The 27,859-nt window shown below is 39.9% G+C and overlaps 1 protein-coding gene across 4 annotated transcripts in view; it reads left to right on the top strand.

The window, feature by feature from the left end:
- The window catches only part of cep112 (centrosomal protein 112), a 111,520-nt gene that overhangs the window by 12,191 nt on the left and 71,470 nt on the right, over window positions 1–27,859 (top strand). For all 4 annotated transcript variants that reach the window (XM_079457102.1, XM_079457101.1, XM_079457100.1 and 1 more), the window contains exons 7-17: window positions 507–554; window positions 733–801; window positions 7,378–7,464; window positions 10,459–10,558; window positions 11,595–11,713; window positions 12,254–12,397; window positions 18,335–18,489; window positions 18,798–18,927; window positions 19,094–19,186; window positions 19,845–19,904; window positions 20,846–20,925. In XM_079457102.1, the coding sequence (XP_079313228.1) occupies window positions 507–554; window positions 733–801; window positions 7,378–7,464; window positions 10,459–10,558; window positions 11,595–11,713; window positions 12,254–12,397; window positions 18,335–18,489; window positions 18,798–18,927; window positions 19,094–19,186; window positions 19,845–19,904; window positions 20,846–20,925 (1,085 nt within the window). The remainder of the gene's footprint in view (window positions 1–506; window positions 555–732; window positions 802–7,377; window positions 7,465–10,458; window positions 10,559–11,594; window positions 11,714–12,253; window positions 12,398–18,334; window positions 18,490–18,797; window positions 18,928–19,093; window positions 19,187–19,844; window positions 19,905–20,845; window positions 20,926–27,859) is intronic.

Here is a 27,859-nt window from a genome sequence, read left to right on the forward strand (position 1 = left end):
CGGTGGAAATGTAACACCCCTTACGAACATCAGCCTTCAAAATATATTGACAGCTAATAATATCAGCGTTACCATGTGAGTTCAAGCCCGAATATGCACTTGATCAAGCGGATGAATCAACTTTACAGTGACAGGTTCCTGAGTGCGGGGGGAACAGTGTCTTTTTCGTAAGTGACCAAAAGCAACACATATCTGAGGTAGAGCCGGTCGTGAGATATCTTCCCATGATAAAGCTTGAGAAATATCTTCTACATTTCATTGTTTGTGTGCATCTGTCCTAAACACGGCATTTTTATGCAGAAGGGAAATGGCCTCAGTGCACACAATGCCTCGAGTGGGCTGAGGTATGATCTCACAGCCAGTTTAGGGAAGAGGCTGTGGGTTTAAATGGCTCTCTTTGAAGCCCTTCCACATTGTTTATGACAAATGAAAGGAGGTCCGAGGGGGACGGGAGGTGTTTGGGACTTACCAAGAGAGATTCATGTTGTATTGTTATGTTTTTGCAGATTGAAAACCCCCGATACCTGCGTGAGAACCCTGTTCCTCTATCTCCGGTAAGTGCTAAGAGTCTCCAGTGGCACAGCCAGAAAGATCATTGCCAGTGATGTCCACAATTTCGAGTTAATGAGTTATCTTAATGATAGCCATTCCTCAATCACAAAGACATTGCTCTCAAAAATAATGATCCAATATTCGTTAATAAAATCATTGGTTTCTCTTTTTTGTTTATAGATTTACAACAAGTCAAGCAGAAACAGCACACTTTGTGATGAGGTTGGCTCAGTGAAAGCTGACAAAGAGGTGGGCTTTCTTATCTTGTCCCATAATGCTTGATAGCAAGTTGCCTTGTGTCCAGCCCAGTACCTTTAAAGGAAAACTTCACTTCTTCTGTCAAACACAGGAGGAGGCATTTTGAAGAATAGCTGTACTGCTGTGTTTTATACAATTACTATATAAGTTGTTTGTCTAATATTTTTGACAAATAACACATTTGTATGGTCGTCTTACAATGAAAATCCAGTCAATATTTATACACAATAATCTAGGTTTTACTTGTCTGAAGTGATAGTAAAGTGATACTAGATACTAAAGTGAACATGTCCAAAGTGATAATTCATCCAGAAATGAAAATTCTGTCATCATTTACTCACCCACTTTAATGACTTTCTTTCTTCTGCAGAACAGAAATTAAGATATTTTAAAGGATGTCGGTAACTGGCCCCCATTCACTTGCATTGGTTTTGTGTCCATACAATAGAAGTGAATGAGTGTCACCGCTGTTCAGTCACCAACTTTCTTCAAAATATCTTCTTTTGGGTTCTGCGGAAGAAATATAGTCATAATGGTTTGAAATGACAAGAGAGTGAGTAAATGATGACAGAATTTTCATTTCTGCGTGAATTATGAATTAAGTTATCTGTCATTAGTAGAACACAAAAGTAGAAAAGTCCTGCTAGCTCTGGACAGTGAATGGTGTCCAGTTTATAAAAAATGGATGCAACATATTGTAAGAGTTCTGACAATATATGATGCAGTAGGGTTTGGTGACGAGAAAACAAAATTGTAATTTATTCGGAAAAAACATGGTTCTCTGCTTAAATGAAGTCAAGCATGCGCATCTTAAATCAAATATCAAAAAACGGTTGTTCTGAGTCATGAAGAAAAAACTGATGTGGCACCATTTTTTAAATGTCTCAAGAAAGCTTCATGAAACAAAGGCCATCATGGGACGTCATGAAGACCAGGAAGTATTTTACTCATTGAACCAGCTGTGGCTCTCTCATATGCCTTTGTCTTCAACTTGTTGAGGTTTGCTTTGTTTTTTCCACTTTTGAAGTAAATGCGTAACGATGGCTGGTTGCTTTTAATAAACTTGAGGAAAGGAGGTTAGATGACCGCTTCACACACAGTTTTTCAGTTTCAGAGTTTCAGTTGTTTGGGACTCTATGTGTTCTCAGTGGAGCCCTTAAACCCTGGTTGTGATGACAGCTTCCTCTCTGTATGTGGGCATAAGCTGAAAATCCCATAGAACGGCTCCTCTTTGATGTCATTTCACTGGTATTGTTGAATGTAGCGAGCGTGACCTGCTGGCGCGATCACGCTTCCTCTGGGAAGAGCTGTGCTCATTTAGGTCAACTTTAGTCACACAACATCATCAGCCCTCAAGTTCACTAGAAAAACAACCATTTCATAAACAGCTTGTGTCTTGTTTTTGGGAAAAGCCGCCACACTAACTCCTACACTTTTGAACCACAGTGATGCAGAGATTAGCAAAAATATTAGTTTACGGTTAGAGTTAATCGCACAGTCCTTGTAAAGTAGAGTATGGGAATTAATAATAGTTGGCGAAAATGGCAGGCCCAGAGGTCCACTTGAGTTAACGTCGAGGCCAGGGAATCGTTCCCAGGTAACATGGTGAGAAGGAAGTCAAGCGTTCCTCAGGAGCCGCTGGTCTTTCATGAAGAGAAATGGTGCGTGAGCTGCCCTTTACTGTGAAACAGAGGCCTTAGGAAAATAATGACTCTTTTTCTGTTGTTGACAAAAGAGTCTGTTTGTGAATCACTGAGTTTGTGTTTCCTGCTTAACTATTCTTACTTTAATTTTTTTAATGAACTATCTTTTACATTTACATTTAGTCATTTAACAGACGCTTTAATCCAAAGCGATTTACAAAGAGCAATAAGCGATATGTCATAAAAGAGCAATAGTACATTAGGTGCTTATACAAAGTTACTAGATTAAAGTAGCATTGATAAACAAGAGAATTGGGAACATGTCACAGTGGCTGTTTTTTTCGCGGTGAACTCATGGTAGGTGATATGAATGTAAGACTTGGCACACCCACATTGCTCTTCGTATATTAACATAGAAACATTGTAATTTCCTAAACCAAAGCAACAGGTGTCTTCTGTCTGGCTGCTTTTGCGATTACCAGCTTTAGTCACTGCGTGACACCCAGCTTTCACAAGTTTGTCTGCTCCCTTGAAATCGTATTATAAATACTGTTTCAGGTCCAGTTACAAACTACCGTTGGGATAAAATAACAGTATTCATAAAAAGTGTTTAACTGTATTTTGGGATATACAGTACTTGTTTGGTATATGTGTGCAGTAAGTATGCAACAAGTGATGACACAGTAGTTTGCCACTGTATTATTTCAGTTCAACTTGCAAACAGTCTGCGTTAAACATCTCATTGTCTTTTAATGTTACAGTACACTTAGTAGTAACAAAGAATAGCAATGTTACTAACACTTAAAATCTTTGGGTTTCATCAAAATGAAATAACTTTTTAAAACATTTCTATCCGGTTGATCTAACTAGTGCAGCCTAAACCTTTGGACAATTTATATTATGATGTAGTGTAGTGTATGCAAGATTAAAAAGATGCGTGAGTGTGTCTGCCTCTCCGACAATGCGGGCACGACTGTTGCAAAGTTTATGGGCTAGATAGGAAAAGGATCTGCCGCCTGCACTTGATTTTGAAATTCTAGGTATTACCAACTGACCTGACGCGTGAGAGCTTAGTGCACGTGAAGGACTGTAATTGGTGAGAAGTTCACTCAAGTAGTGAGGAGCTAAACCATGCAGGGCTTTATAGGCACTAAACAAGATTTTAAAGTTAATGCAATGCTTTTATAGGTAACCAGTGCAAGGTTGGCAAAACCGGGCTAATATGCTCATACCTTTTTTGTACGTGTAAGAACTTGAGCCTACCGCATTTTGTGCAGCTATCATTTTGTAGTGAAGACGTGTGTTTTTACAAGGGGCCTTATAACAGCCATGTGCTTTAGGCACATGTCCTAGTGTCAGAGATGAGTTAATAATGCTAAGAAGAGGATCTACAATTTCTGGGAGCATCTCTTTCAGTAGATTTGTAGGTATATGGTCTAGCATGCATGTTGTTGATTCAGATAATCTTATGATTTTAGAGAGTTGTCTACTGTCGAACATAATTGTAATTTCTCCTTAGGGGCGCTGTAGTTAGTTGTTTGTTCAGCGGGTTTCACTTCTGGTTACATAGTCATAATTTGTTCTCTTGGATATTATTTGTGAAGTAGTTCATAAATTCATCACTGCTATGCTGATATACAGAATCAGAAGTCATGGAAAATATTTTATTTGTTAATTTAGCCACTGTTTTAAATAAAAACCTAGAATTGTGCTGGTTATCTTCTATTAGTGATGAAAAGTAGGCGGATCTAGACATTTTAGCGCTTTACTGTATTTTCTTATCCATGCTGTACGAAATACAGAAAGAAAAACAGAATAGTTTTCTGCTTTAGTTGCGCTCCATTTTTCGTGCCGCTTTCTTTAGAGCCTGAGTGTGTTCATTATACCACGGTGTTGGGCTGCCATTTTTAATCTTCTTTAGAGTAACTGTGTCTAGCGGTTGTCTACCACTGCCTATACGGCCCACCAGATGATGCTCCGAGGCCCACCAAAGGGCCGTGGCCAACCGGTTGAGAATCACTGATCTACATGGATATTGAAGTCACCAATGACAAGGACTCTCTGCGGCCAGTACTAGTTCTGATAAGAACCCAACAAATTCTTTAATAAAATCTGTGTGGTGCCCTGGAGGCCTATATACAATAGCCAGAATACATGTTAAAGATGTTTTATCCTTAGTATTAGGTGTTGATACATGAAGAACCATGACTTCAAAAGAATTGTATTTAGGATCAGACTTCTGGGAAATTTTATAATGGGATTTATAATAATAATCTTTTTATAAACATTATTAAACACCTATAATAAAAAAAATATGTGCAATCAAACAACAGAAAAACCACCAACCAAAATGATGAATGTTCCAGCATTGTTTTTGGTTTAATTAGAATTCTATGTTTAAGATCACACAGTAAGTCTTTATTTGGGGGAACACCCTACACAAAGGGGGCTTAGAACAAAAAAGTGTAAAAACCACTGCTTTAATGATAACATCAAGTAACACCTGCCAGTGCATGACATTATTGTGGTGAAATCAGTTTTAAGAGCCGTTTAATTTGAAACGTTAGTACTTTTTCTTTATGTACAGTAAATAATTTTTTTCGAGCAGTTCTAATGTGAATAATGCTGTATTTGTTTGAAACAGAAATTTCGCCTAAGGAAGGTGTTTATTCAAACATAGAACAGTTACCAAGGTATTTGCCTTGAAAATAGCTGGAATCACAGCCTGAACCCCGCTGTGTGGCGCTAAAACGTATAGCACACACTTTGTGAGAAGATTCCCTGGAGAAATGTGTGAAACCAACGCTGGGAGAAGAAAAGAGGCAACAGCTGCTCTCATGTCTTCTCCACCCACCCTTCCATCTCTTCCTCTGCTCTTCAAAAAGTGCAGTGAGAGTTTAATGCGAGTAAAAGCACCAATGTCATCCGCTTCACTGATTCCAGGGTATCTGAAAACCCGGAGGTGTGCGCTCGCCTGCCGCACCTTTGCAGACAAGAGTTTCAGAGCGCCTCTGATGTAGTTTGACAAACTTTTCTAAAAGCTCCAATTGAAGGTTCAAAAAACAGACAAGAAAAGAAAAAAGTCCCGCCCACGTTTGCATCCGCGCTGCCGGGATCTGTTTGACTGCGCGGCTTCAATCAGTGCAATCTTCTCCTTTGACAGCTCTCCTGTGGTCTCTGAGATTGCACAAGAAGAATCGTACGCACGGCGAGAGGCGGCGGCCTGTTTCTCAGGGTTGAGTGGAAGTAGGGCAGGTGACTGTAGCAAACTGTGTCTTTCCTGCTCTTGTAAGATCTCATCCAGCCTCGTGATCCTCTTGTCGTGAAATGAACATCCGCGTCTGGGCATGGATTGAACTATGTCTGTGTTTATTTACAGAGGCTTGTTTTGTGCTGTCTGACTGCGGTGTGAAACATGTACTCGGTTTTAGTTTCCCAGGTGCGTAGTAAGGGGCAAAACATACAGTCTACTTGAGCTTGTGCTTCTAGGTTCTGTACCAAAATATAACACGATGCAACACAATGCAAGTATTCAGTGCTGTGGATGCAACACAACTGCTTTCACAGACTGCTGTCTTTTCATGTCTACTGTCACAGTGGACTAAAAATGCGAAGATACTGTTTTCGATAAGTATACGTCAAATTTCAAAATATTCTTGTGTTTTAATGCTGTGTTCATAAAGCAGCCTATATATCTTCAAGGCATTTTAGAATTACAGGATAAAAATAAAGCACACACAGGCAAAGTCCTCTTGAGCTGCCTTCAGTTTTTCATGTGGAAATAAATTGTTTATGGAGCACACAGCAGGTATGCATATAGATAGATAGATATTTTGCAAGGGCGCGCAAAATAATCTGAATGAGAAAGCTTTCTGGGGATAAAGGTTTTCAATATGAGAGGATCCACACTCTGCCAGTGTCACTCAGTGCCACATCTCTGTCTGTATGTCTTCATAGAACATCTTATTTTTTCAGACAGAAAATAATTTTAATTTGTGTCTAATGAAATTTGGATAAATAATGGACAATAGTGCTTTCTTAGCGTGATAATTTGACAAAAGCATAAGATAAAAAAAGACTTTCTCTTTTGCTGTGGCCATGTAGTGCCCTGCAGCCCATCTGATAATCCTCCAGATTTTGCCCCAGTTTGGTGTCAGCCGTTGAAAACCCTGAAGCGCATTCAGCCTGAGGGCGGGGAGGCTCGCTCACAAATCCTGCTCGTGCCACATCAAACCATGTTTCCCAAAATACACGAGAAGTAAGACACTGCTTCAGGAATGACCAGCGGCCATAATGACGAAAATATCTGCTGCACTTCATTCTTTATTATGTTCACAGCTTTAATAAACCTCTGATGAATGTTCTGACATGCTACTAAACACTTCTGGTCCCACAAATATTGAGGCACTTTTGCAGCCTGAACTATAGAAGGGAACTTGGTGGGAAATTCAGAATCTTCTTATATGCTACTGCTTTAATAACGCCTGCACCCCATGTGGAAAGGATAGCTTACACAGACTTGTACATTTGAATTGTGAGTCTGAATAAAGGCAGATTTTTACTTTTGTGTTGGATCTATGGCTTAGCCTACGCAGAGATTCAGAAGGCGCCAACCTTAGGATGTAGCCTGACGCGCACCTTCTTCGGCTCTTGTCTTGGTTACACAAGCAACGCGCCTGTGGACACTAACGCCAAGTGGCCATTGCCTGTCGACGCTGACAACAATGCACAAATATACGCAAAAGCCTGTGCATTACCTACAGCGAAAAGGCTACGGCATAGGTCCGACACAGAAGTAAAAACCCACCCTAATGCTGTAAAATGCCCCAGCTATGATATATATTTATGACGAATATGTTTTAGTTGGATGCACACTGCAAAAAGGCTCTTATTCTCTGTATTTTATGATGTTCTGTATTTATAGATTGAGCTGAAAACTAATGTTCTGGAGGCCAAACACCAGGAGGAGATGCTGAGGATGCAGCAGAAACATGATGCAGAGATTCAGAAGGTGCCACTACTCTTAATTATCTAAACAAACGTTACAAGGATCATTTAATGAACAAACCACATTCAAATTACATTTATGTTTTCTGTCTTCTTTTAGGGTTCAAAACAACACTTACATTTTAATTCATTACATTGTAATTAATTGACACTAAAAATATGTAATATTAGTTACACATCATCTGTTTGGATGGAAATTCCTGTTGTTCTAACACACCTTTATGCTTAAGTGTACCATGGATGGTAGGAGACGGATAGTAGTTTCAGTAATGTAATACCTGAATAACATTCTTGTTTGTACAGTTAATGAGAGTAATACCAAAATGAGTAAAGACTTTACTACTTTACCTCAGGGGTCGAGCAGTGTTTATAGTTGATTAAGATGAGTGAATTCAGGTTGCTTGATATTTATTTAGGATACTCTAGTCGAACATCTGCCACACCCACATTGGATTTGTCTGGTTTTATTGTCCATTTATACAGTATATAACCCAAATGAATCAAGTAATATAGAAATCAACAGCATTTCCTTCCTTCAGAGTAAATCCAGCATGTGTCATACGGGTATCTCATCAGTGCCTTATCAGTCAGTGTTTTATTCTGTCCTTGAAGCTTCTTAGCCTGCGCATTAATAAAACCTACAGCAGTTACCTTTGCCAGCAGACGTTTGTTTGTTTCCACACCTTTATAAGCAGACACATCTTGGCAGATTGTCTTTCATGGTCATCCCGTCTTCCCAACACTTTGTTACGACCCTGCAGTGTGGGGCTGAAAAAAGCTCTTTAAGGAAGTGATGGGAAAATTGCGTGTCCCTAAACGTTCCCCGAACTTCCCTTTAGCCCCCTCTCTTTTCCTTTCAGGCCTAAAGCTTTCATCTTTCACAGGCGACCGGCTCACGGGATGATGAGCTTAGCAACAGAGTGCACTTCTGATGGACAAAAAGCAGGATACATAATCCACTGATGGGCTCGCTGACTTTTCAGAGGGAGAACATAATAACTTTCAGCATTTTAGTTTTTTTTAAAAGTTGAAATCTCACTGAACAACGCTGTATAGAGACCCTCAACCTCAGAAAGTACGTCCCATAATAGACTCCTTTGAAGACTGTGTTTGTTTAGTTGGTCCAATGAAGATTTGGAAGTCATTTGGAAGTATTTTTGGTTTCTTCTATCGCCTCTTAATTGCTTTGATTATGTTGTAACACAGTGTTTATCTTGATCACATTCAGGTTTCTTGATATGGCAGTCATCTTGCATGGACATAAAGTGCAGTAAACTTCTACTTTTGAGATGCTGCCTCAAATGGGGTTCATTCTGAGGATGTCAATATTTGCTTAGGTGCATCTTTCTTTGAAGGCCTTAGAAACACCCCACACACACATGTGGTGCGTAGTTGTCCTTCGGAGGGCTTGCATGAATCCTGGGGAGTTTGGTTCGATGCATGCCGTTTGTCATGTCCCTTGGCTGTTGAACTCCATAGGGTCCTTTGAGAGTTGCAGACCCCTGGTCACAACGCCGCTGTCCACCCTCACTGGGACAATGGCTTAGAGCCTTTGAACTCCCACTTGGACGCAGATGGCTTGTAGAAGGTCAAGCCATCAAAGGACTTACAGCAGGCTGAACAAACAGCTCTCTGCTGAGTAATGGCCGCATCAGATAAAACACATTTCTGAAATGCCCACCCGCCTCCTGCCCCACCTTGAGCCAAGGCATCTTATCGCCCACAGTTCAAGGCACAACACCGGGTTGCTGCTTGGGAACAGGTCCAGCAGATGTTTATTTGGAACTTGCTGGACACGGCTTTGCGTTTGGCTCCATCCCACCCCGAATGATTCCGAAATTCTTTAGACTCATCAAAAGCCCTAGTCGTGTCACACAATGGCCCATTGTTAAGAACTTGCAGAACTGGTCTGTTGGTCCTCAGGGCTATGGCTTAAGTCCTTTCAGAAACTGGCAGGTCTTATTCATACTTCTGGAATGTTAACACTCAAAATGCCCTGTATTTCAGTAACGAGATCCCATATTTACATTTTCTTTATTCTTATTTTATCGTATAAAATGTTAATTTCCAATTGCCAAAAAGATTTCCTCACTGATGCTTTCCTTCTGTACACCATTACACCTGTTGGTTGAATAGGCAAAACTCACTGAATGTGAATATGCCGTTTTCTCATGTATTAGTTTTTCAAGGTTGTTAAAAGCTTTAGAGAATTTGGTGAGAACAATTCATTAACTCAATTCACCAATAGATGCTTGGACACATGGGTTTGTCTCCTGAAATGCTCTGAATAATGATGAATTGTCAGCCTCTGCGTTAAGCTTACACTACTGTTACAGATAATATACTTAGTCCTAAAACCTTGCACTGAATAAGGGCCAAAGAGGGAGATCTTGCCCCCCCCATTTCTCAAATCGTCAGCTTCAAAGCAACGATTTCCAGTATTCAGTGACGCAGGAGAGAGTGAGTTCCTTCATGGTCATGCTTGTGAATAAGAACATTATCCTCTGTAATCTGCAGCCAGCATTAGCTTGTCATACAGACGGACCACAAACCTCTATTTAAACTCTGTTCCCACTGAAATGTATTTACAACTCTAGATTATCTGGAAGGTCTGGAACATAAACGTTCTGTCATCCGTTGTCTCGATATCATGAATGCCTTAAAAAATGTTTTTTTTTAAGTGCAAAGAAAAACATCATAACTGTTGCTTATACTTTAGGTTATACTTTTTAATATTACACTTTAGTCAGTAATGTTGCCTCAAATCATGTGGCCTGATTAGAAGATTACTTTGATCAGACTGGGAATCAATTAAATGGATGTAAACATTACATGTAGACATCCATTGAGACCGTGACCTTTGGTAAGACCAGATTCTCATAGAGGCTTAATTGATTTTTTGAGTTAGACCAGTAAAATAGACACCTGTAACACTTTAGAAGCACATTGGCAACTTTCAGGGTCTTAAAAAATGATTTCTTTATTATTGTTTATTTAGATTTTGGACCGTAAGAACGGTGAGATTGATGAGCTGAAGAGCATGTATGGAGGGAAGCAGAAGGAGGTGGAGGAGAGCGTTCGGAGGTTGGAGAACAGAGGTGAGGGGAAGACATGGACGAGGAGGTGTTTACACACTCATTCTGAGTGATCTGGCAGGTTGACGGTGTTGCCCGATGTGCCCCAGCTGTGCACGACTCCCACGGCCCCATAACATCTCTTAAGGATGAGAAGAGGCCCTAACAAAAGCTGCAATGCTCAAAATTCTGTCATTTCATTCTCAAAATATTTTATAAGGCTTTTGTTCAGCCTCAACATATGCTTAGTTACAGTATGAATATTGCTTATTATTATTAGTTCTCTAAAAAGGCATTGACGTTGGGCAGTGTGCTTTAAATTTAGCATCACTGTAACTTTGAATTATACTGTAAATAACACATTGCACAGCTTTTTAGCTGTTCTAGGAAAAAAAGTAGGGTTGTGACATTGGAGAAAATACATAGAAATTGTTTTGAATAATGAATTTACACATTGCTTGTCTGAAAACATAGGCCCCAAAACCTTACTCACCAAATCTGTATAAATGTCTTTAATCTGATGAACACAGAGAACGATATTTGTAAGAATGCTTATAACCAGAAGGATCTCAACACCCATTGATTAGGAAAAATTACTTCATCATTTTAAAGTATCACATTTTGGAGAATGTAGTACAGCAAACAGTTCTGTAGTCATTGATCAAAACAATGACTACCATTGTTTTTTTTCCTATTGTGGGAGTCAATGGGGTCAAGATCTGTCTGGTTATAAGCATTCTTCCAAATATATTTCTCTGTGTTCATCATTACAAAGACATTTATACAGATTTGGAACAACTCGAAGCTGAGTAAATGATGACAGAATTTTTGGATGAAGTATCCCTTTAACAACACATCAGTGTAAAATCACTGCAACACATAACCTCGTCGTCTTTTATTCCTCTCAGTCTACATGATACATATATGAAAACTTACATTCTTCCCCATTGTTGTCTCTCGGTCCCGGAGTGTGTTTTGTGTGGTCAAAAGAAGAATCATGCTGCCTGGGGTGCGAGATACCCTGTGGCCAGGCCTCAGTATTTGTCTCTTCCTCCTGTAGTTCAAAGCCTGCTGCGAGAGTCCCAGGTCATCCGGCAGACCAAAGAGAAACAGATCAGCGAGCTGAAAAAAATGTCCGATCAAAGTGCTGAATCTCTGAAAAACGAATGGGAGAAGAAGGTAAGGAAGGGTTGAAAGGGCTCAGGTTTCCGCAGGCCCATCTCCCAGCAGCCAGAGCTTTGAATGCTCAGAGTTTTGAGAGGCCAGCCAATCCCCGCCATCTTCTCTGAGTTTGCAGTAGAAATGAGATGTTTATTGCTGTGATAGGAAAGCAAAACTCTTCCCTGCCTTTGTACAGGCTTTTGGTGTAAGGGATTTTTCCTTCAGGCCTTATAAAACATTCTCTTTGTTCTCTAAACATAAAATTATGTAGGACTCATGTTCAGGGCTCAACAATAAAGATGGCCTGGGGTATTGTATTGCACATTGTTGTGAAATTTGCTAGTTTAATGTCACAGAGAATCAAGTTTTCTAGCCAGTTAATCAAGATGAGGGCTTGTGTCTAGTTAGAATGGGTTGAAATGTTGAGTAGTCTCTAGTTGTCTTTTTCCACAAATTAAGTATGTCTGCAATTTACAGTGTATATAAAATGTGAAATATCAAAAGTACTAGTAGAAGCAGTGGCAGACTGTTGAGTGATCGATGGTTTTTGAATGTCAGTTGCATGCAGCGGTGGCGGAGATGGAGCAGGAGAAGTTTGAGCTGCAGAAGAAACACACAGAAAACATCCATGAGCTGCTGGAGGACACCAACCAACGGCTGGCCAAGATGGAGGACGAGTACAACGCTCAGACTCTTGCCACTGTTAGTCTATTTACACTACATATAATAACTAAGTACGGCATTGCAAGGAAACAGTAATACATAATAATAAATCACGTTTAAGGGCATGACAACTATATCTAGGCTATTAGTAAAAACAGTGATTCACAACTTGCGTTGATGCCTTTTTTATGAGACCAAAGTGTACATTGTGGTTTAAATATCTTCACTTGGTTAGGTAGTGCCTAAAGATGAACTGTCTCTACAGTTAACCAACATATGTACGACAGGGTTGCATGCTGTTTGTGTATGTTTCTGGCCGTTCCTCTGCAGTCACGCGCCTTTTTGTGTGTGCACAAAACAAAGAGAGGCTTTAAGCCATTTAAATGTAGGCCGGAGGGGTCAAAACACTTCACTATTCTGTCTGAGATGAGCCGAGATACATGTCCGTCAGTAGCACATGATGTCGTGTGGTGCCTAATGAGTTTTGCTCGCTACAAATTAGCATTCAGCGACTGAACCACACAGGTAAAAGCAGCACGGCGAGTCGACCGGCCGAGGTCTGTCAGCAAGGCCAAATTTAAGAACTTCAAATGCATGCCGGCCCCAACGAGAAAGGGCCTTCTTTAATAATTAAACACAGCAGGGCCTCAGATGAAAGGCCCTTCTGTCATTGGAAATTAGGTTCTACCATTCTGTTGGTTTAGTCTGACCTTGCCAACCCCTTGTCTTAGCTCTGCTCTCCTCATAGGCTGCTGTTGTCAATATGTCAGCTCAGGTGAGAGGCTCTGTGTTGCTTCTGCTTTGCGTTTGATGTCTCAATACTCCAACCTTTCAAAGCCTTTGTTTATTTTTCGTACATCTTTCGTTCTTTCATCATTCTTTTGTACGCCATGCTCTGCTGCTATTCCGATGTATAAATAAAGCTCTTCAAGCTTCATGCCATATATCATATCTTCTGGACCCATCAGATTGGAGCGCCAATAGTTGTTTGTCTGTTTACCTGTGGCTCATTGCATCGTTTTCTGTGGCATTGTTTAATTGTATAACGTTTGGCAATGCCATTGTCAGTCCAGAAGCCACATGTTTAAGCCAATATACATATTCATCACGTTCAGGGCTCAAGAGAAGAATTGCATTAATGAGAAGGCATCGAGCAGACTACACCTGTGCTGACGGTTCTGTATGATTGAAAAAAGAGCTCAACGAATGTTCGGCCAAAACATTATAGCAGTTCACGTCAGTTCATTTATTCTTAAAGGGACAGTTCACCCAAAAATTCAATTTCTTTCACCATTTAAGGTTGTTTTAAATCTGTAAACATTTCTTTGTTCTGATTTACACAGAGAAATATATTTGGAAGAATGTCGGTAACAAAACAAATCTCCTCCCCCATTGATTCCCATAGTAGGGAAAATAAATACTATGGGAGTCAAAGGGGGATGAGATCTGCTCGGTTACTGACATTCTTCCCAATATCTTCTTTATATGTCATCATTTACTCCCCCTCAGGTTGTTTCAAACCTATATAAATGTATTTGTTCTGTTGAACATAAAGTACAAACAGTTCTGGGGCATGTTTTATCATTTATTTCCTACTATGGCAGTCAAAGTTGTCACAGAATTAAATATTGATAACATTCTTCCAAATATATTTCATTTATACTGGTATGAAATGACATGAGGGAGAGCAAATGATGACAGAATTCTCATTGAACTATCACTTTAATGTGTTAGACTGGTGGTAACAGATCGTAGTACTTAAATTACCAATTATAATTACCTAATAATGTGATGTTTTATTATTTAGGTCCCTCGATCTGAATATATTGACAGTTCGTCTTACTTTACCTAAACCAGAAAGTTAATCCTAATGCTTACTATGGCACCCTTTGCAACAAGTTTTTAGTTTGCAAAATGTACTTATGAAATTAGGCTTGTATTTACCTACTTGCCTTACTTAAATTATACTGTCTCTAACTTAAAGATGGGGTAACACACGCAGTTTCTACAAAAAGATCATATTAATATTGAGTACTTATATAGCATTATTCGTATCTTGGAAGAGTATTTAGTTTGATCAAATTTATAAAAGAGAGATACAGTTGTACGATCATTTTACGGAAAAACACGAGCTGCTGGAGGCAGGCAGAGCCTACAGCACACGCATGCAATGCATCATCGCATTATCCCTTTTTGTTGTTTACATAATGCATGTACTCACCGATTGCCCACAAAACACAGACGAATTACTTAGTTTGAATTCATCTGCCGCAAGAGCGTCTATGTTGATCGGGGAGTGAGGTTTCACACTCCACAGCTCTTCACTAGCTGGTCTCCGTTACATTAGCCTATAGATTATATTTATGACAATAAAGCCGTTTTCCTTTCAGCAAATGAGCGGCGCCTTGTAATGCCTTCTCATAAGGGCACTAAATCCCTTTCCCGCTCATTTTCCTTCACAACTCCTTCCTGGTGGAACATTCTTCCCAATGCGGTCCGGTCAACCACATCTCTCACAGCCTTCAAAACACTACTTAAAACACACCTCTTCGGCGAATACTTCACAGACAAATGAAAAAACAAAAAAATGTACACTAACCCTCTTCTCTCAACAGGTAGTAGTCTAACTTTTGTTGAAACTAGTGACTGTATTAGCACCTAATGTTCTATTGCTCATTGTATGACATATCGCTTATTGCTCCCTGAACTCTTTGGATAAAAGCGTCTGCTAAATGACTAAATGTAAATGTACCAAATCACCATAAAATCCGGCGATTTTGGCTATATTCTTTCACACAGCCTCTAACCATGTGCATATTTCCAGACGAAATGTCGACAACATTCAAACAGTCGACAACAGTGACAGCTTGTTGGAAACGCTGTTTTGTATTCATTTCATTCAGGAGTCACCTGTCAAATGTGCATTTTCTTCCTGCCGTTAACTGAAACGATCCCTGCGCTGGGAACAGCACTCGCGGGACAGCACCGGAAACATTTTCCCACTGAATGAAAGCTTTATCGGAAGGTCGCTGCATATTTCGCTTCTTGCTTCTCCTGAACAAAAAAAGCTGCTAAAGGGCTTGTAAAAGTTACTAAATCAAGAGACAGACTTGCATAAGTTAGAAACACTGTTTTGTGTGCACACTTGTGCGGGTCAGAGAGGCACGCAGAATGAATATAGCGAAAACATTCGGTTCATGCCTGGCATCTCTTAGCACTGGGACCACGCCATCCATCAGTTTCAAACCATCTCCAAATCCAACGTTTTATCCACCGTTTATATAACATTCATAACTGAAACAGCTGAACTTCCTCTTTCTCTAACGCTAGCGCGTCGGCGTGGTCCCTCGCTCTGTAAATTATGCGTGGGCGTGCTTTTTCGAGAGAACGGCCAATAAAAGGAAAAGGACCCATGTTACGAAACAGGGATCCAGACTTATAAAAAAACTTTCTGAATCAAGTTGAAGTGCTTTCAAGTGTATCAAGCAGAGAAATACTACGTTATGTCCAACTCGTTTTTTAAAAGGTTGACCATGTTGAGCATGAGAAGCCAACACGTTCAACAATGTAACGAACTTTGTGTGTGTGCAAGGAAACTTGATTGCAACATGCGATAAAAATACAAAATGTTATTGCAAAATCTATGGTACATGAGGATGGTTTTTGCATCCATAAATGTTTGGATCAAATTGGCATCTTTTATTTCTGCGGTCTTAGTGTGTGTGGGTATGCATGCATGCAGAAAGGGTAAAATCCCTCTTTCCGCTGAGACATGCTTTCTCACATGAGGGCATTGAGTGATTTAGAGGATAAAGACGTGTCCCATCTAGACTTCACTCGAAGAGTTTGTCAGCGAGAGACTGCTATCACATTGACTTTTTATTGTTTTAGTGATTTTTACTTAAGCAAACACCACTAAACACAAACCCTCATTAAGAAAACATGGGGTTTAGGACCTTTTTGTTTTCTTAGTAAGGGATAACACATGTGCATGTTCTGTAAGTCACCATGGATAAAGGCGTCTGCCAAAAGCATGCATGTAAATGTAGTGCACTTAGAAAGTCAAAGGCCTGAAACAACAGAGAGAGTATTCATGTAAGATCGAGATGGTTTCACAGATAGCTGTGGCTGTGGGCAGGCGGCAGTGTTTTTCATGTTCTGTGTGTTATCAGGTCAGTGGATTAATTGTCAGCGTGCGTCAGAGCACAAGCGCTGCTCTTTCAATGTCAACAAAGGGCCATTTTCCAGTGTTTTGACACTGACGTTGTCATCAGAAAGCTGTGCTTTTCAACACTGGCCACTTTCATCATCAGAGCTGTGTATCATTAATCAATAATCTGTCAGCATTCATATCAGCCTGCATTCCATTCACCACGCACCGACAGTGACAGAGATCTCCACTCACACAACAACATCTGTACTGCTTTCATTTTAACGGCTTCAGCTGTCCCGTCTTCATATATTTCGTCAGACGGGTTTTTTCTTTTCAAATGAAGACCATCCCAGATCTTCTTTGAGAGCTGAGCCATGCGTAGCTGCTGACCTGTTTCATATTTTTCCATCCCCAGTTCCACATGTGCTGGGGATTGAAGCTGTTTAAAAGATGATCTTTGAAGGTGGATAGTGTGGTGAGGATAAATGTCGTAACAAAACTGTTTAAGCTCAATGTTACTGAACTGTTGAACTGTCACCATCTACAAAAGAACTTGCAGTTGAGCAGATCTGCGTTGCTTTTTTATGTCATAAATCAATGTTGGGAAGGCTACTTTAAACCTGTAGTTCGTACAGTCAAGAGACTCTTTTGATATGACGTTATTAGCAACACTACAAGCCACTAACAAAGCACAGCCGAAAAAATGGAATTTAGGAGTTCCACCTTCATCATGCTATAGAGCTCCGGAGGTCACGTGACCCATTCTCTTTACACCACCATACTGGCAGGCAGTGACAGCTGGGAGCGAATATGAAATGAATGGCGCCAGCATGAGTTTCAAAGCAACAGTTCACTGCGCACTTTAATTGAAAGACATCTACATGTTCATAGCAAAACTTAATAGATTTAACATAACAGGTCCCTATAATGCCCCTGGGGTGCTTTTAACGTGTATCAATAAAGAATTATTGAGAATCAATAATTCTCACACACCACAAACTCATACTTCCCTGCAACATTGTACCTGACAGCTTAAATTAAATAATTGTTATAAGCTTACTGCTGTGAATTAGGGTAAAGTACGGAGAAAGAATTTATCTATGATATTTACGTACTTAACGGTTTTTAGTTCATTTTCACGGGGCTTGACATTAAGCATTTTCATTCACTATACCGCTGGCTGACAGTACAGTAAATCAATGGGAGAGTTACATTTTCTGTAAAACTGACCAATCATATAATTTTCTAAATGGGCGCTTTGTTTATTGCTAACTTTCCGCCATTTTGAGGGTTGTTCACCAACAGTCTTGTAAAGCTGAAGAAGCACACTAGGTTGGTTCGCAGACCGCCAAAAAAACTGCTAAAAGAAGATGAAATGTGGAAAATGCTATTCAAAACAGCATGTGGATGAACTTTATCAAATCTCGATAAACTGATAAACGTAAAAACAACAGGAGCAAGACTTTATTATCAAGCAAATGTGCATGCATATATATGCTGTTAATATATATGCTGTTATTCTGCATAACGGTCAGTTCCATACGTTAAGTTCACTGTATCGTTACCATTTAAATATAAAGATTTATTATAATCATAGTTTATTCGCTGGTGAATCTCTGTTTACTGTCTGCTAGTGTAACACCGGCTTTCATTACATTCTCATTTTTTCTCTCTGACTTGCCCATACAAAACATTCACTTGACCCGGACAAGCGGACCAGCGTTGATGTTGAGCCCTGATATAGATTAACATAGAATCACGTTTGGCTGAAATGAAGGGATTGATAATGAAAGAAGCCTCATGGTTGTCTACTGTATGTGTAGGAGAAGATGCTGAAGGAGTTGGAGGCACGGGTGAAGCAGCTCTCAGTGGAGGTGGAGAACGGGAATTTGCTTCGACAGAAGGTCACACAGGACAAAGCTGAGCTAGAGGTCCACATCGCCTCCATCAGCGCCGAGCTGCAAGAAGCCAATCACAGGTACAGAGACAAACAGCTGTCCAGCCCGACATGCTGAGATATACGTCACATCGCATGTGCAGAGATCTGAACCTTGAATCCTCTTAAACAAAGCATTGAGGGCTACCTACACACAGGTCACATTTTAGCCTTCATACTGTGCGAGTGCTGTGTCAAACTGTAGGCAGCATGTTATTGTGTACATGTATAATAGTCTCTTGAGACTTGAGTCTCTCATGAAGGTCATGTTTGTAGCTCATCCTTTGGGCCAGTGCTGTTTCTTTGTATCTTGATGTGTGTCCCCATTATATGGCGTTTGTGTGCTTCAGGAATGTGTCCCAGCGGAGGGAGATAGAGCAAATGAGAGAGCAACATGAAGACACACTGCAGAAACTTCAGGAAAAACACACAGCTGACATAAGCCACTTTCAGCAGGAGCACGCCAAATCTGTAACCAAGGTATCTATCCTCACACCGAAACATGCTTTACTGCATCACCCTTTTTTTGTTTTGTTTCGTGGGAGTGATGATACAGCTCACAGTTTGAAAACAGATCTACAGTAGCATCAGTGTTTGTGATATAAACACCCATAGCGTGTTGTGGTGTATTGTGTGTTTTGGTCAGGCTTCAGGGGTCATTGAGGATCTGGAGCAGACTGTGGTTTCTCTTAAACAGCAGATACAGGATTCTGAAAAGAAGAGAAGGAGGCATCTCAGGGTCAGTACCAACACACCATTCACACATGTCCTCTCTTTACAAGGCCTGTTTATTTTAGATTGCTTTTAAACAGTTGCGCCTGTTATTGCGGTCGACAACAGATCTCTGCATGTTACTTGGTGGGCAAGCTGTTGCTTTTGAAAATGTAATGGGATGTATAGAGCTTGTCAATCGATGTACTGCCATGTTGAATGTTGCGCCATCTTGGTAGGATGGCTGCTAGTGCGTTCAATGCAGTGTTCCATTTTTCTTGTTTGATTAGGAAATATAAGTATGGTAGTTCGGTCTTGCTGTGTTAAAAACAACAATAGTTTTACGCAGAGTCATACAGGAAATGCCCATGGTTCTTTAACTTTCGATTTCTTCATATGGCGGCGCCACTGCAACATGCAACATAGGGCGTTCAAACAAGATGTCGTCGTGTTTTGACAACAAATCCATTTTCAAGCAAATACTCTGTAGAGGAATGTGTTTAAAGTACAGGAGTCCATAATCAGATCAAGATGATCATGTATCAGGGCTTGAATCGATTCATGACATAATTTCCATACATCGCTTATTGAATAGCTGTGTGTGTGATCTGGCAAGTCATATAAAACAGTGAAATTGCTCACAGTGACATGAACATCTCGTCTAAACTCATTTCTGTTTTCTTTAGGAACAAGAGACTAAGATGCAACATGAGATGACAAACCTCCAACACAGCACTGATAAAAAGGTCTCACGTTTTATTTTCTCACATTTCATTTTATTTGACCATTTAGCCAAATAATGTCTTACCATGGTAGTCAATGATGGCCAACCAACGGTTGGTTTGGTTACAAACATTCGTCCAAATATCTTTCTCTGTGTTCAACCAAACAAAGACGTTTATACAGTTTTGGAACAACTAGAGGGGGGTAATTCATGACAGAATTTTCAGTTTTGGGTGAAATATCCCTTTAAATAGACATGTTTATGGCAAATGGTCTTTTGAACACTGCTCTGTAAATGTGCTTATATACTTATTGTTTTTTATCTTTGTTTTGAAACAAATTTATATTATATTTTATTTAATCTAAAACTTGATAAATATCATTTTGAGATGACCAGTGTTTATAATCACCACTCGCTTTAACAGTAGTATAAACCGAAGCAGGCCGTTTTAGTTAGACATTAAAGCTTTGCTCTGCCCTCAATTGCCCTCGTTCGCTTTGATGATGTAAAGATTGAGGCTGTAAAGTGTCACAGCACAATAGCCTTATGGGCCTAGAGGACCTTTTCCCTCCGGAGGACCTTTCTCTTCTGAATCCAGGCCCCGCTCACTCACTTATGAGACTTAATAACTCCTGTTAACCAGCAGACCCTTTCATGAACCTTCAAAGCCTCAGCGCTGTCATAAAAAGCTGCTTTAATAATTGGGCCGACACAATCAAGTGAAGATAAGTTTTAAGATCAGTCTCTGACACCTGGCCGCCGCCTTCAAAGGGCCGGTTCGGTCATAAAGCGGGACAGTGGGCCAGAGCCCTGTCAAGTACACATCTGCAGAGCAGAAGCCGCATACACCTGCAGGCCAGCCGTCTGCAGACAACCTCTGACCTTTTCAAAATGAGATCAGCTCTGTTTAGATGTGCTGATAAAGCGTGTTGAGTGATTGACACCCCTGTCGTCCTGTTACAGCTGCAGATACTCCAGGCTGAGCTGGAAAAGGAGCGAGCTGATGGCAGAAAGAGGATCAACACCATGGAGGAGACGCTCAGGTAACTTCTGCTCATTTGCATTCCACAAGCTTGCTGATGGGATGTGATGTGATGTGATGTGTAGGCCAACGTTTAATCCGTGCCTGCAGATATCAACTGAATTTAAACGCTTGTCATTCACAAGTTTTATACGTTTTGCCCCTGTCTATTTAAAACCTATTTTTGTTCATTCGATTATGCATTTAGGTCTGTAAACAGTGTTCCACAGAATTCTGCTGGTTTTTGCTTTAAATAGGTGCAGATATTGAACTATGAGTAGTTGGTAATAGCATATTGAATGTCATGGGTTCAGTCCCCAGAGTTTGCACACATACCTATAAATGTGTAGCATTAAGTAGCTTTGGACAAAAGCGATGGCCAAATGTATATATGAAGAGTTTATTTCCATAAAGAGAGACCTGTTTTTTTTTAAATCATGTTTTTTATTACGTTATCATGTTTTTATGTTAGTTAGCTGTATTTTTAAGTTATTATGACTTAAATTAATACAAACAAACTGCAGTTTGATTTATATTAATTTGAATGCACAACAAATAAAACATTTTATGAAGTTTTTAGAAGCAGAAATAAACTCTTGATATGTAACTTGTGTAGATTTCATCTAGTCCACATATTATCTCTTTAACATTTCTTGAACAATATTAACCCGATTTAGTTTCTTATTTCATTGGTTACTAAATTCTGAATTCTTAAGCTAGTTGCTATGTAGTTCCTGAATGTTGTGTTTGGTTACCAGAGTGTTGTTAAGGTGAGTTGGCCCAGGTCAAAAGAGCCCACCCCAAGACTCCATGTGATATTCTGGAAACAAATTACAAAAACTTTCTTAAAATCAAAGATCTGACAAATACAAATATTTAAAGGGGAATCTTAATTGAAACCTTTATGGTTACAAATAAGGTAGGAGGTTTCTGTGCTGAACTCTGCAGAGCTGTGGCCCTCCAGGAACTAAGTTCCAACCCACACCTGCTCGGATGTTTCTAGTAATCCTGAAGACATTGATTAGATTATTGTGTTTAATTACGGTTGCTCTGGCCCTCCAGGAATTCTGTTAGAGAGCGGTGCTGTAATACATCCTTAAAGTTCCCGTGAACCAGAAGCTGCAATGATTTATACTACAGTATTTTGACGCATTTCTGAGTAAAATTCCGAGGGCGTGGCTTCCTTCTTTCTCTGCGATTTGATTGGATGTATAAAAACAGACTGACAGTTGAAAGGGAGGAGTTAACGGATGCTCGGCTCAAGCCGTGTAACACACATCATCCATGGTGGATGGTCTTTACAGGAAGGAAGGGCATTTTAACTAAAGATTATGAGGGCACACAAATTTTTTACAAAAGAGAATAACCAAAATTGATAAACTATTTACAATAAACGCTGCAATATTTCATGAAAATATAGGCATTGTCATTTTTAATTTCACTAGGACTTTAAAGTGATCATGAAATGAAAAACTGACTAATCTTATAATTGTGGAATCATTCCATTCTCTGTCTCATTTGCCCTTATAATCTTGAATAAAAACGGCCGAACATCTGTTATCTTACCTTTGCAGAAATTGCTATTTTTCAAGAACCCTTGTAATTAGAATCTCAAAATGGATTTTATGTGTGAGCATAAAGTTGCGTTTTATTCTCTGAATTAACGTTTTATTTTGTGAAAACAATGGTGTGCCTTGGTGATTTCAGCTTTTGCAAACCACTAGTTGACAAAACCAGGATGCAAAGGATTATTTACACCAAAATGTAAACTTTGAAAATAGCATAGCAGGTAATATCACACCTCATTCCTTTAAGCCTAATGTATTGATGCCTTATTTCTGTATGTTGTATGGATACGTTTGTAAACGATAGGAAAAGTAATGGTGGACTTAACAAACTCTTTTAATGTCTTAATCAAGTTTTAATTGAATCAACTCCAAACTGAATTATTTTCAATGCTCTTTATCACTGAGCAAATGTGTTCCGATATAATTTCCCATTTCGTCTAAACAACGGAAGGACAATATTCGACTCGGCTGCTATAATATCCAGCAGTACTCAGGGATTGTTGTGTGCTAACAGAATGTGAGCAATGCTGTGGTCTGGACTGGATTACAGGGCTGTGGAAAAGGCCCTGCTCTAAGTCCTGTTTTGGGAAGGCCATCTCCCGGCCCTCAGCAGTTCCTTTAGATGTGGAGCTAGCGTGGGTTTTCTGCCTGTGCTCCCGGAGCCTGTTCCCAACCGCAGGAATGCAGCGGGAGATGTGGAAGTGGTTAGGACAGTGTTCTGAGGAAGATTTACGCGAGACCCTCTTACAGTTCATCTGGCCCCCATTTTATCGTCATGCCCACCGCCAGTGTTGGAAGCGGATCCATTTGCGATGTCTAAACAGTGCTGGAAATGTTCCAAGTCTGATTAAATGAATAAAATCAGGCTGGATCGGGCCCCAGCGATGAGCTCATTGTTTGCTTTTTGTTGTGGTATATCACACTCTTGGCAGTAACTAGTCGTGTAAATGAGGTTTCGGCCATGAAATGTAGATTGCAGGACACTTCATGAATTTAACAGTCTCAGTTTAGCTTACGTGAACAGAATTCATCTGGACATATAATTACACGTCAGTCTGACGGGGACTGAGCTCATGTTGGGCGAGCCAGATAAATATTACTTCAAAACTACAACGTACAAGTCAATTTTTATTGATACGGAATGTGCTATGCGTTTGATTTCATTCATCCTCGTATTGTATGTGAAACTTGATACAGTCTTTCCTATGAGTTTAAACTCATGAAGTGTTCCATTTGAGATGATACTACCCTCCTAAAATGCATACAATAGTTGGTAAACTGTATAGTGCCTAGTTTAAGCCCAGTGTGTAATATGTCATTTGGGACACTACTAATATATGATCAAAAACATATTAATACATTACTTGTCTAGGATAGTTATCAACAAATTTTGTTCACTTCAGTTCAAATTTATTTCTATAGCACTTTTCACAATTTTGCACTTACAAAGCAGCTCTATAGTACATCCAGAAACATTACGCCACAAAGGAGGCGCTGTTTCGGCGCTGAAGAGTTGCAGTACAAGAGCTAATAGGAGCTGTATTAGCTGTGTTTCGCGGCTTTTCAGGTGAATATTGTTTGTTCTGCGTCCAAATAGGCTGCTCAATTTCTTAAGAGGTTTCTTAAATTACCGTGGCGTATATCATTGTATAATGTTTTAAGCTTTGCAGTTGCCTCGTTGAATCAGCGAGTTCGCCAGTTTGAATGCACATTTAACATTTGTCATATTTGTATGTTTTAATATGTAAAGTGTAAATATGTAAAACACAAAAATTAGTTTTTTGTTAGAAAAAAAGTAGGGAGGGGCTTTATTTTGCCCTTCCCTTCTGTATTGGTTTGTTGTAAGTTGGGCCTGGAGGGGAGGGCTAAAATGCCTGGCCATTGGACAGTCAGTATAGTTCTACTTCTTTTGTTGTTGCTGACGTCATGTGGTGAAGGGTTGTTGTTGAGAGGGGGAGAGGATCTTAATATTTTTGCTTATAAAGATTGCAAGTGCAAACAACTGTTTTTTTTAAATAAGAATAATAATTATAAATAATTTATAATAATCACTGCAACACTATAGAAGTAACCCGGCAGAGAAGCGGATCCACATGCAGATTAAGATTTAATAAAACAAAAACGAAACAAGATAATCCAGAGACAAAAGGCAACATCGACTGACAATCAACAAAGGAAAACCAAGGGCTTAAATACACACGTACAAAAGGCACACCTGGGAAGACTAACTAACACCAAATCTTCAACGGACTACAAAACACATGACACAGACAGGAAGTAATAAAAATGTTCACAACACACGGGGCAAACACAGACTTGATCATGACAGTTAAACACTGATTTAAAAATGTATATATGAAAGCAGAAATTAACCTAAACTATGATTAATAAATGCCATAGAAGTATTGATCAGTGTTAGTTCATGTCAACTAATGTAACGTTGTAAAGTGTTACCAAAATCGTGTTTCAAAGGAGTTACGTAACATTTACGAGAACCAATTACTTCTGGCATTAGTAATGTCAAGCCTGAAGTTACATATCCAAATGCACGCTTCATTTTATCAAACATTACCACAAATACGTTCAACTGCTTGCGTTATATTATCAGGCAATGAAATCTCAATGAATTTAATGACGGCAGTTGTAAAAGATGAGACATTTTTAGGCAAAAAATCAGTTCTGGCTGACATCGCCATGAATGCAATTTAAAAACGTTCCAGGATGTTTTGTGTTTCATGTTCTATACAACCCAGCGTTTCCTTTCATCTGCAGAATTGTTTTTTTTTCCTCTGCTCTGGCTTTAAAGTGTCAAGATGAAACGAGTGCCGTTATCTGATGTCGGCGTTAGCGCTCTAGACGCACAGAGCTTAGGCTGAATAAATTAGCCCAGCATGAGCAATGAACAACACAGATGCCCATTTGTGTCAATGGGCAGACGCATTTACTCTGCCGTCCTCATCAAGCTAATTAAACAGTCATTGGGCTAACAAGCACCCCGGCTCCCGGTCTGCTACCTGCCTGCCGTTCAGCCTCCTTTGGCCACTTTAAAGTCAGTGCAGAACTTCAAACGGCCAGCCAGCGCTCACATCAAGAGAGCACCGACTGATAGCGGAGATCAGAGGATGAGCGGAGAAATTTAAACGAGATGAAACTGCATAAAATGCCGGCTACTCACCATGGTGGCTGGCATGTTGGACACACTTTTATGCATGTATATGTGGCCGAGGCTGTGAAACTATGTAATATTTACAATGTACTGTATGTGTTCTTTGTGTATGTGCGTTTTTTGTTGCCTATTTGTGCATGCTTTGTGCACTCTTTTGATATGTCTTAGGAGTTGTACATGCATGTGTGCAGACGCAAGCAGCTGGTGTGCTGTTTGTTTGTCCCGAGCCCCCTTCCCATCAAAAGAGCCACCCCCTTCCCATATGCAAATGAGAATTGGCGCATTGTTTAACTTCCCGTTGCTGTGGCAATGCCATAGTGAGCCACCACACACATGGGAAAAAAACGAAGTTTGCGTCTTTCATCTGTGTGTCTGATCATCAGAGGAAATGAGTGTATATGAGGAACAGTTGTGCTCTGAATACTCAAAATGGAATAGGTTGTAGATGTTGTTGTCTTGGAACTTAACCTCTCTGAATGCCCGTCTATTCATCTCTTGCTCCCAATTACATTTTCTCATATAAACATTTTTTAGTTGGTGATTTCAGGATTATTTTCATTCATGCTCTAGTGAGATGGAGACCCTACAGCTGTTCAAAAACTGCAGCATTAGCTAATGCCCTTAAGAAAGGTCCCATGATGTGTGTTTGTCTTAAAATGTGCCATGACAGTCATCTTAAATTGGTTGGAGGAGAGTGCCACAGGGCTTTGTTCTTGGCCCGGTTATGTTGTTTCACGTCTGCAGCTGCAGATCTCTTGACTTCGTCCGAGTCTGCCTCTAGTGGGGGTGGGAGGGAAGGGGGCACTTCCCTGGGGATTCAGAGGCCAACATCAAACAGACTAATCACTCCAGTCCCGCTGGATCAGACGGAGGATAAGAATAGGCAAGAAAACAAATCAACTGCCCCCAAATTCTGTTTCAACAGTGTTGCATTCCCTGGAAGAACAGCCCAATTAAACTCATCGTCTTTGTTTGCACAAATCATATGTCCTACTAAAACATGATGTTTGTCAGTTTCTGCAGCCATGGAATCGGCTAAATATTATCTTTATTTCTATGCTTTCTCTGTACAGTTATGGTCCTTCTAAGCCAGACAAAGTAAATTCGGTGTGTGTATTATGTAATTCTCATAATACTAAGAATTTAGCTTGTCTAAGCTTAGAAGGACCATCACTGTACATACAGTATATATACAGTATATATCATATGCCTATATTTACATAGCTCTTTTAACAACACAGATTACTCCGAAGCAGCTTTACAACAGTAAACCTGAAAATAACTAAAATGTATTTTGTATGATAAAGGTAATGGGTTGAATGCATTTGTATTTCAGCATGAGAAATAATCATAAAGTCAAAGCTTTAAAGGGCATCCACAATAAGAACTTTTTTTTGGTAATTTAAGGCTGTGCCAGTTACTGTTTGTGAGGCAATGACTACCAGTGGGAGTGCAAAAAGTGAAGCATACATAGGAACATAGCAAGGGACATTACTTGACTCACTGTCCACGTCAACACACTTGGACTAGGCTGGATTTTATTATTATTTTTAAGCAGTATGTATGTTTTCAGTATGACCTGGTATGTTATATTGAGTCCCTTATTGAGAGCTTTATTAATATGTTACGTTATAAATTGCTGAGGCATAGACTTTTAATATTGGACAGGTGATTGATCTGCTAAATTCATTCAATTCCACACATAGGGCTGGATTTCAGAGTCTGAATTGCATGACATTCAGCTGCATATGTGGCAAGAACACGGTTATTCTCCTCATCTGTTTTTACTTATTGCAGTTACGTGCTCTTATTTTTTTTAAACTTTGCATTGTTTATGAATAACAGTCTGCGTATACATGTGTAGCTAATACAAGCCTGATGCTCTTATGCATTCCTATAAATGACTAATGAATCCAAAGTGTCCATGCAGAACAAATTGAGAGATGTCCTTTAGGCGGGAGATTCATCCAGCGTTGCTAGGAGTAAAGCAAGAGGCGTGCCGTGCTGCATGTAAATGGAAAAATAGCCCGCTGCTTCATGCTATGAGCATCTGAAAGTATTTAAATCAAACACAGTCAGACTTTCCACAGGGCATTACTTGCATAGTATCATGCCCTTGCTGCATGCAGATGCCTGCTCTTCCTCTAGAGGGCTCCACCGATTAGTTCTAAACATGTCGATGATATACCTGGAGAGAGTTATTGTTAGTTTTCCCACTGGTC

The sequence above is a fragment of the Barbatula barbatula genome (genome assembly GCF_947034865.1).
Source record: "Barbatula barbatula genome assembly, chromosome: 5".
Lineage (NCBI taxonomy): Eukaryota > Metazoa > Chordata > Actinopteri > Cypriniformes > Nemacheilidae > Barbatula > Barbatula barbatula.